We start from the raw sequence: 10,739 nt of genomic DNA on the forward strand, positions 1-10,739 counted from the left end.
AAGCAAAACTTAAATAATGGATAGATTTTGCCGTAAAGTGACTGCTGAATCAATTAATGAAAAAATAACAACTATTTTGTTTTTTCCACATATATTTTATTTGACCAGTGACCGGGTTTCGTCTTCATCTCACTGTGTAGGAACTGTATTGACTTTGTACTGTTACTTTTTTTCCAACGAATATTATATAATGTACATATATACCATATGAACCATGGAAGCTTGCACACTTCACTTTAAGGTTTGGAATAAAATATGTAAATAAAATAAACAGTACTCTACAAAAAAGTGTAATTGTAATAAAAAAGTAATTTTACTTTTACGTATTACTGTTACTTAGTATTTCAGCCCCGCCTCCGTAGTGTAATGGTCAGCAAGCTCGGCTAGCGTTCTGGAGGTCCCGGGTTCGATTCCCAGAGACGGGTCTAATAAATATAAGTGATATTTTCACTCTAAAATTTATTTAATACTACCCTGGACTGGTACCTGCATCGGAGGGCTGATCACCTTTCCTTCGTGTGTTAACGATCAAGATGACACTGCGTTTATATGATGCAGTGCCCTATGCACCAGTGGAGTGCGGATAAAGGTTCGAATGAATATATATTTATTTGTTTCTTAGGTTGTGGCTGCATTAGCAGTATCCCTGGCGCCTTTTGCAGCCGGTCTCGGGAAGGGATACAGCTCTCCAGCGATTGCCTCTCTGCAGCAGCTGAAACTTCGAAGGTACTACAATGCCAGCTCTCACCAGGAGATTTCCGTCACGGACCAGCAGGCTTCCTGGGTCGCAAGTCTCTCTCTACTAGGTAAGCTTTCTTCTACACCCATGTATCATTTTTTTCTTTATTTTAAATTCTTTTGCATCATACAAACGTGGCATAAATTCAAATACAAAAAATATAAATACAAATAAAGATCCCACAAAGGCATGGCCTGTGTGTGGGTAAACAATATAATTTAGGTAATGGCAAAGGACACTGGCAAGAATACAATAGGTAATGTAAGTAGAACTAGAATAATAGTGTTAATATAAAATACAAAAAATACAAAATACTTGACTGTCAGAAAACAAAAATAAAATAAAAATATTTTTTTAAATAAAATTAAGAACTTAAAAACATAAAAAAGATGAAAGAGTAAAAAGCATGCAAGTTAGCAAGCATGTACTACATGAGTGATACGTCTACAAGAAAAAGGAGCTCAAATCTGTCTCTTCAATAAACAATCTTAGCAATATTTCAAATTTAATAAAAAATTAAGGTAATTAACATCTAACAAATAGTCTTTGTGGAATAAATTGAACAGTTTTGGAGCTATGAAAAATGAGTGTCTTTGCGCGAGTCTGGATTTACAAAAAGGGATTTCTAATAAATTATTCATTCTTTGGCTGGATCTCTTATTATTTTTAGGAAATAAATGTTGGTAAAACATAGTTAGTAACCATGATCATACCAAACCCGGTGTTGTGCTGAGCTGTGTGGAACTTCCACCTCAGTTCCTTCTTGTATCTTCGACAAGCGGCGTGGCATAATTGAGTAAACGCTCGACTGCGAAACTGGCGTCGCGAATTCGATTCCCGCCAATTGCAAAATATTTTTTTAAATATTTATTTTCAATTGGTCTGGGTGTTTTTCATTTATTTTTCAAATTGGGCTTCCCTATCCTTACTATCCTACCTGCAGACAAGCCCCTAAAAAAGTAGAAGCTTAGTGGATTGTTCCTGAAAATTAAAATAATAGATGTACAAAAGTTTACCACTTTTAAGTATTTTAAATACTTGATATAAGTAAATTTGATATTTCTTGTTCTTACAATAATCCAATGCTATTTCAGTGCATACATTAAACTTTTTTTACTTTTAACCCTTATCCGCACCCAATGGTGCATAGGGCACTGCATCGAATTGACTCAGTGTTTTATTGATCAATACTTACACGAAGGCAAGATGATCACTCTCGCGCTTCAGGAACCAGTCCAGGGTAATATTAAATAAATATTACAGTGTAAAATCACTAATTTTTATTTTCACCCCCCTGAGAATCGAACCCGGGACCTCCAGCACGGTCGCTAAACACGCTGACCATTGCACTACGGAGGCGTACAGTGTTTTATAAAATTATCATCATTAAATTTAATGTTGAATATTAATTTTTATAACAAAAATACCACGAATGTTTTAATAAAAACCACATTTATTTTAATATATTGCAGGTGCTCTGTTCGGAGGTGCTATGGGTGGTATAGCCATGAGACATGGCAGAAGGAGGGTCATCCTTGTGATGTCTCTTCCCTTCAGTCTATCCTGGATCCTGACGGTGTTCGCCACGTCCGTTGAGATGATGTTCTTCACGTCGTTCATGGGAGGCTTCTGCTGCTCCATAGTATCTATGGTCTCTCAGGTAACTAACGAAAAGTTTTCAACCAAATCATTCATCGTTTACGTTGTGGTTCCACCCATATCATTCATCATTCATACCGCTTAAAAACTGTGCTCCAAGATTACCGGTTTCGGAATTACCATTCCACAATCAAGTAAACTACAGAATAAATTAAAATTGCTAAGATCTCCTTCATCTTTGTAAAAAAAATAGAGAGAAAGAAGCTAAAGGAATTCATTTAATTTTTAAATAAATTTTAAAAACTCTTACCCGCACCCCAAAGGTGCATAGGGCACTGCATCATATAAACGCAGTGTTATCTTGTTCGTTAACATATGGAGGAAAGGTGATCAGCCCTCCACTTCAGGTACCAGTCCAGGGTAATATTGAATAAATATTTGAGTTGCTGATTTAATTTTAGACATCTTTTTTTCTCATTTATTTATTTTATTGTACATTGCAATTCTCATCTTAACGGAGATGAAGAATAATATAGAAGTCTGGGTATTCACAAGGCTCACGACCTATCAAAGGCTAGTTTAAGTTATCACTTGATACGAGTGAAACATTCACCAGTCTACCCATGGTTGACAACTACCCTACTAAAATATCGTATGTTTTATATATTCTTCAATTGACACCTTCTTTCATATGCGAGTTCTCGGCAGCATCTATGATTGAGTTTAGTAAGTTTTCAACTACCAGAGACCTCTATGAAATGTTTGTAAGACCTCTATAAAATTATGTCCAAATTTACAACATTTTGAGTATGTCCAAATACTGGATTATCTCCAATTACAGGAGTTATTTCCATATTATTTTTTGACATCTTATCAAAGATGAAGAAGAATATGGAAGTCTGGGCATTTACATTATTGATAACCACACTACTCAAATTCTTGGAAGTTCTATATATTTGAACCAATTTTGACACATTATTCTTGAATCACTAGAACTTCACTAGAGACATCTATTGGTGAGATGAAAAGAAGCTTTTTTAAACCTTAACCAAACCAGCCTAAACTTAAACCAGCCTATGACGGTCGTCAGCCCCGTAAATGCCTAGACTTCCATATTCTTCTTCATCTTTGATGAGATGTCAAAAAATAATTATGTCCACATTCTTCATCTATGTTGAGATATCAATATAAAAAATATTATTTTTCATATTTAAGTTTGTCTTAAATACCAATTTAACTTAAAATCTAATGTGACACGTTTTTCGATGCATTCCGAATCATTTTCAAACACCGTATGTGAAGCTTAGTGCAAATTTTAGAGTTAGGTCCTTGGGACGTTAAAGGATGAAGAAGGGGTAATACAAGTAAAACTTAAATAAAAAATGGATAAATATTACCACAAAGTGATTTCTGAATCAATTAATGAAAAAAACATTACTTCTAAGTGGACAAACCTAAGCCTGAGTCTAACATACATTAAAAGTAAGGTAGAGGAAGGGCAATTGAGATGGTATGGGCACATATCGCTCACTCCTTTCAACAACGTCATATATCAAAAATCGTCAATTTTCAGTTGTGCATGTTTTCGGAATGCCCAGAAAATGTACTATATCCCAGCAAAAGTGGCATATTTTTAACCTAATATTTACCCGCTACAGAGCAAAAAGTGTTGTTTTTGCATAATAGTTTAAATATTTTTTTTCAAATATACTAAATATTTTTCAAATGGAGAAAAAAACACTCAGGTTTAACCTAAAAAGATCTATTGCACAGTAAAAAAATGAATAATTGGCCTGATATTTATTTTTAATGCATCTTATTATATTTTTAAACATTAAAAACAATCTCCTGAAAAATCTAATTTTTATGATGTTGTTGAAAGGAGTGAGCGATGTGAGAACCTGAGTATATTGTGAACCAGGCTATTGCCATGGACCTTCCTCGAAAGGCATCTAGAGGAAGACTACAAAACTCATGGATGTTACAGGAAGATAACATGATTCGAAGGCATGGCCTAGGTTATATTGTCCATGATAGAGGGACCTACAACCTGAGGACGAGGAGAGCTGACCGAAACAATCTACAAAGACGATAAGTTGATATGGAACCAAGAAGAATTTGACAAACCTAGATTTGTGAACAAGAATTCGGACACATTCAAAATGTTGTGTAACAAGCTGTGATAAAAATTTATTTTCACTCTTCCATCTCTCTTTCAACAAACTCAATTAAAAACAAAACCCGTGTTATTCCAATAAGAAAGTTGTATGAACCTAATCAATTTCTTTTGCAATTAACCAAAAATCCTTGTGCTAACAAATTCTCGAGAATTTTTCCTTTCAGCGATTTTCCGACTGAATACATTTTAATAATTTCCCTCCGATCCTCAATTTCATGAAAAACAAACATCAAAAACGTACAAACTTTTTATTCGCCAATTATTTTATAATGAAACCGCTTTTTTGTTTGATGCTCTAATTGAAAAATCATATAAAAATATTTATACTGCGGTACGTTGGGTTGAGAGAAATTAAATACAAGCTTTATGTTTTTAAATTATCTCAAAGTATTTTTTTATATAATATAAATTCATTCATTGGTTCCACAAACACTTTGTGGTAATATATATCCATTTTTAATTAAATTTTTACTTACAATATTAATAGTAATAATTATGGCAGAAACAGGATTATTCACCCTACGGATAGTCAATTTAAAGGTGTCTCAACTTGATATGAAACGTGTATTGTTCTTCTCTTTATATGAAAGAAGATAGTACTCTGCCCACTCATTGTTCACATAAGAGTTACTTTGTATTGATATCTCAACGTACATGAAGATGAATACAGAAGATGGATTCATCAGCTTCTATATTCTTCATCATCTATGTATGTTGAGATTTCAATACAAAATAACTCCCTAGTGGGCAAGCCCAGATATCGCTCACTCCTTTCAATGACGTCATATATCATAAAACTTGCTTTTTCAGGAGATCGTTTTTAAAGTTTAAAAATATAATGAAATGTATTAAAAGTAAATATTAAGCCACTTATTGAATTTTTTACTACGCAACAGATCTTTTTAGGTAAAACCTGATTGTTTTTTCTCCATTTGAAAAATATTTAGTATATTTAAAAAAATAATTAAACAATACCTTTTCTTAAAAATGCAAAAACAACATTTTCTGCCCTGTAGCGGGAAATATTAAGTTAAAAATAAGCCGCTTTTGCTGACATTTTCTGGGCATTCTGAAAACATGAACAACTGAAAATTGACGATTTTGATATATGACGTTGTGGAATGGAGTGAGCGATATGTGAACCAAAATATAGATACCCTGAAATTTTTTATCCGATTTTGAATAATCAGGTTCTCTGCGTTCTATGTGCCCATACCATCTCAATTGCCTATTTAATGATGTCTGTTACACCCAGGCTTCCACAAATGCGAGAAGATTAAACAACGTAATGAACATAATATTCATAATCATCGTTTTCACTGAAACAACGTTTTCAGCGAGAGAAACTCGTGTGGGTACAATACATACATATGTATCTCTAAACTCTAATTACTTGTAAAATTCTTCGCAAAGAATTCAGAATATCGTCGGTTTGCGAAGTTCAAGAACAGAGCATTTCATAAATTGGGAATTCTCCGCACTGTTTGGCGGAATTGTATACAAATAAGTTTGAGCGTCTGTAAATGGAAACTTTCGCTATAAATCTCCAGACATTTTTCGTCTTTATAAAGCGCAGAACGTGAAATATGTTTATATTAAAAACGTCCCGTAACCTTTTCAGTAAACACTGTCTGGCAATACAATGGGTTTTTGAAATGAATACAATTTACCCGAGTTTGAAAATAATACGTTTTCTTATTAAGCTGTTTGTCTTTCTAAAAAGTATCATATTTTTCTGATTATTGCTCACATAAACCTTTTTTGGAAGTTATACAGAATAAATTACATTTTACGATGTAATAATGTAAATATTTAACTGAAACATATGTTACACACAGTACTGGAAATAATTCAATACGTGTACTTATGTTTATTTATATCTCAACATCGATGAAGAGGAATATGAAAATAAGGGGATTTACAAAACTTCCAACTTGTTTTAGGCTGGTTCAAGTTCTTTTTTTCTGAGTTTGTTGACGTTTCTGTTCAACGATTTAAACAAAAATGTTTGTTAATAATAAATTATGGTTTTCAGGTCTACGTCAGCGAAATATCAGTACCGGATATAAGAGGATGCCTAAACGCCGTGTTGAAAATTGTCGGACATTTAGGAGTCCTGATGTCCTTTGTTGTAGGAGCCTATTTGGACTGGCAACAACTCGCCATGTTCATCTCAATAGCGCCGATCATTCTATTCTGCATCATGATATACATACCTGAGACTCCAAGCTATCTAGTTCTGTGCGGGAAAGAGGAAGAGGCGTATAAATCCTTAGTTTGGTTGCGAGGTCCTGGCTCGGATATCCTGCAAGAACTAGCTACAATCAGAGCCAACGTCTTGGCGACCAAGAACTTTAACAACCAGAATTTGCAAACTGCAGGAAGCACGGCATTCAACGCTCTGCTTACCCCTAGAATCGCGTTTCCCGTATTAATAACTTGCGGGTTGATGCTCTTTCAAAGATTTTCTGGAGCCCACGCGTTCAATTTTTACGCGGTCCCGATATTCAGCAAGACTTTTACAGGCATGAACCCTCACGGAGGAGCGATCGCCGTATGCTTCGTGCAGCTATTGGCTTCCTGTTTATCGGGACTGCTTATTGATACAGTGGGAAGACTTCCTCTGTTGATAGCCAGTTCCGTTTTTATGTCGATGGCGTTGGCGGGATTCGGAAGCTACGCGTACTACGAGGAAGTCCACAGAAATCAGAGACTGCAGAGTATCATGCTGAACCAAACTGTCGGCAGTGCCGGACAGAACGATTGGATTCCTTTGCTGTGCGTTCTTGTGTTTACTATAGCGTTCTCTCTCGGGATGAGTCCGATATCGTGGCTTCTAATAGGAGAGCTATTCCCGTTGGAATTTCGCGGATCTGGAAGTGCCTTGGCCACCGCGTTTAGCTATCTCTGCGCCTTTGTGGGCGTGAAAACCTTCATGGACTTCCAACAGATGTTTGGATTACACGGAGCTTTTTGGCTATACGCTTTTATATCCGTTGGAGGTTTGTGTTTCGTCGTGTGTTGTGTCCCCGAAACTAAGGGAAGAGATTTGGATGAAATGGATCCTAAATCGGTTCAAAACTTAGCTCTACGACGATAGTAATACCCATATAAGCTCTTGATGCTGAAAACGTTACAATAAAATTCAATGGGTTTTGTTGGCTTGTCAGAATGGTTATCGTAGCATAACTGCATTCGTTTATTATAATATAAGAAAATAATTAGTTCGACGCGTAATTAAATCCAAGATTAAATAGTTTAAACTAACTGTAAATTTGTAATCCATCAACAAATTACAAAACACTATTGAAATGTAATATGACGAGTGAAAATACATCTAATCTAAGTACTGTGGAACCTCTCATAACGATTAATTCGCATAACGAGCAAAAAAATATGAAAAAGTTTCTCCCTTAACGAGCGACATTTCGCATAACGAGTTACAGAGAAAGTTCAAGCCCCTTTTTCACGACATTCACATGTGAGCCAGGACTTCTATGCCAGTCAAAACAAAAAATGTTTCGCTTAACGAGTAAGATTCTAGAACGAATTACGCTCGTTATGAGAGGTTACACTGTATTGCATACGTATATGATAGTTACTTAGATTTTAACTGTAATCTTCTGAATTATTTATATCATTTCGTATTGAAAAACGATTATAATTGTTGTTTTTCGAAATTTATTCTAGCTAAAATAAAATCTAGAACAAAAACGCTTTAAAAATAAATAAAATAACTAATTAAAATAAATATTTACTTGTTATCTAGTAGAAAAAAATACGAATTGTTTTAAACTCAATATCACTAGGTGTCCATATTTGATCTGACAATAAAAATTTAGAATATTGAAATGTCATATCCATTTATCATATCCAAACATTTGAAAGAACTAAACAATATTATACAAAATAAAAGTATTGAAAAATGACAGTAATTTTGTACTATAAATTCTATGTATACATTTAAAAACGTGTATTTTAATGAACATAGTTACCTATTTGCTATAATTGTGAGGGAAGTTTAAAAAAGTAATGTAATAATTTTCTAAAAATTCACATATCAATTCAACGGATACTTGAAAACCAAAGAAATATCGTGAGTAAAGGTTTGGATTTTGAAAAAGAATATAAAAAAATCATCCATGGTTCTTATCTAAATTAATTTAATGATTATTCATAAATTCATTATTACTGAGACATGCTCGCATTTAATTGGGCCATGTTATACAGAAACCATCCAATAACAAATTGGTAATCTGAGATAAATGCATTTGAATGTTTTCAGAATTTAAAAAATATATAACATCGCTATGTTACATGGTAGAATTTAGGATTGATATTTGATATTACTATCAATAATCATTGTTAACTGTGAGTGTTAAATTAAAAAAAAAATAGTTTATATTATATGAATAAACACATCCACATCTTGGATGTTTTTTTTCTACTTATAGTTCAAAGTCGAACACATCCAAACAACATGGATTTTTTTCTGCATTATTTTCATATATTTAAATAATTTTAACGTGAAAAATACTGAAAGCTGTCAACCTATACGGACATTTCTAACATATTTTTCGTGAATTTATTAGTTGTGGGTTAGAAAAATAATATTAATAATAAAACCCTTATCCGCACCCCAATGGGGCACTGTGTTTTATAAACGCAGTGTTATCATGATCGTTTTACACATGAAGGAAAGGTGATCAGCCCTCCGCTTCAGGTACCAGTCCATGGTAATATTGAATAAATATTACAGTGAATATATTACTTATATTTATTTTTACCCCCCTTGGGAATCGAACCCGGGACCTCCAGAACGGTAGCCGAGCGTGCTGACCATTACACTACGGGTTAGAAAAAAGTTCTCCAAAAATATTGTGTTGATCTTTTGGTCGGGTGTCTTCGGCAAAGAAAAAAATTAGTATCAATGAATTAGCATTCATCAAAAAGTTAAAATTTACAATTTGTGGGTTAGGTTTGGATGACTTTTGCACAACATGATCCAATTGAGTCAGAAAAAAACGAAAGCTAAATAACTATGGGTTTTTAAGGTCTCGAAAAAAAAATCGTACCTACCGGGTCACGACACAGTTTGAGAAACAACATCAAAATTCCTACTCATTCTAGCTACCAAAATGACGGTTTTAATAAAGTGTACAAATATTTATGAATTTACGCAAATATTTTATATTTGCATAGTGAGAGGACATGTATTGTGACATAGAGGAATAACACGTGTTTATGAATAAATCATACGTCGTTGACAGTTATTACGTTGACTATGAACAAAGGATATTGAGAGATTGACAATTATTTATAATGAAAACCCATAGAAACGATTACACTATTTTACAATGGAATGTTGTTGCGTTTAGTATTTATTATTATAACGGAATTTAAAAACATCTATAACAAATATCGCTCACTCCTTCCAAGAACGTCATAAATAAAAAAAAACTGGATTTTTCAAGAGTACGTTTTTAAAGTTTAAAAATATAATACAATGTATTAAAAATAAATATCAAGCCACTTATTGAACTATTTACAATGCAACAGATCTTTTAAGGTAAAACCTGAATGTTTTTTCTCCATTTGAAAAATATTAAGTATATTTAAAATAAATAATTAAACCATACCTTTTCTTCAAAACGCAAAAACAACACTTTCTGCCCTGTAGTGGGTAAATATTACGTTAAAAATATTCCGCTTTTGCTGGGATATAGTACATTTTCCGAGCTGGGATATAGTACTTTTTACTGTGCAACAGATCTTTTTAGGTAAAACCTGAATGTTTTTTCTCCATTTGAAAAATATTTAGTGTATTTAAAAAAATAATTAAAAAATACCTTTTCTTCAAAATGCAAATATCTTTTTACCCTGTAGCGGGTAAATGTTAAGTTAAAAATATGCCTCTTTTTCCGGGATATAGTACTTTTTCTGGGCATTCCGAAAACACGCACAACTGAAAATTGACGATTTTTGATTTATGACGTTCTTGAAAGAAATGAGCGATATATACGATGTCATTGTAACCAAAGCATAAAATATCATAACAAGTGTTATATAACAAACATTAAAAATATATACAGTAAAACCTCGATATAACGGACTTATTGGGAGAAGGGGTGACCATTAAGACCAAACTTTAAAAAAAAAGGAATATCCCGCAAAGCCTCTTCTTTTAGAAGTTTGTCTGCATTTAGGAAGTAAGGATAGGGA

The 10,739-nt window shown here is 33.4% G+C and overlaps 2 protein-coding genes across 2 annotated transcripts in view; both read left to right on the forward strand.

Moving 5' to 3' along the window:
- Positions 1–1,539, forward strand: part of LOC148302744 (uncharacterized) — a 69,048-nt gene extending 67,509 nt beyond the window's left edge. The window contains exons 3-4 of the mRNA XM_088271084.1: positions 623–806; positions 1,496–1,539. Of these exons, the coding sequence (XP_088127210.1) occupies positions 623–806; positions 1,496–1,539 (228 nt within the window). The remainder of the gene's footprint in view (positions 1–622; positions 807–1,495) is intronic.
- LOC148302746 (facilitated trehalose transporter Tret1-like) lies at positions 629–7,735 on the forward strand. Its single transcript, XM_088271074.1, has 3 exons — positions 629–806; positions 2,212–2,399; positions 6,553–7,735. Exons 2-3 carry the CDS (start codon positions 2,232–2,234, stop codon positions 7,615–7,617), a joined length of 1,233 nt encoding a protein of 410 aa, XP_088127200.1. The 5' UTR covers positions 629–806; positions 2,212–2,231; the 3' UTR covers positions 7,618–7,735.
- Positions 7,736–10,739: the final 3,004 nt, after the last annotated feature.

Source organism: Brachycentrus maculatus, unplaced genomic scaffold, assembly GCF_059751285.1.
Source record: "Brachycentrus maculatus isolate JH-2025_06_01 unplaced genomic scaffold, ASM5975128v1 h1tg000419l, whole genome shotgun sequence".
Lineage (NCBI taxonomy): Eukaryota > Metazoa > Arthropoda > Insecta > Trichoptera > Brachycentridae > Brachycentrus > Brachycentrus maculatus.

Coding starts and splice junctions, on each gene's coding strand:
- LOC148302746 (XM_088271074.1), top strand. CDS start 2,232: ATGGGTGGTATAGCCATGAGACATGGCAGAAGGAGGGTCATCCTTGTG. Junction 2,400..6,552: donor TAGTATCTATGGTCTCTCAG/GTAACTAACGAA, acceptor TATGGTTTTCAG/GTCTACGTCAGCGAAATATC.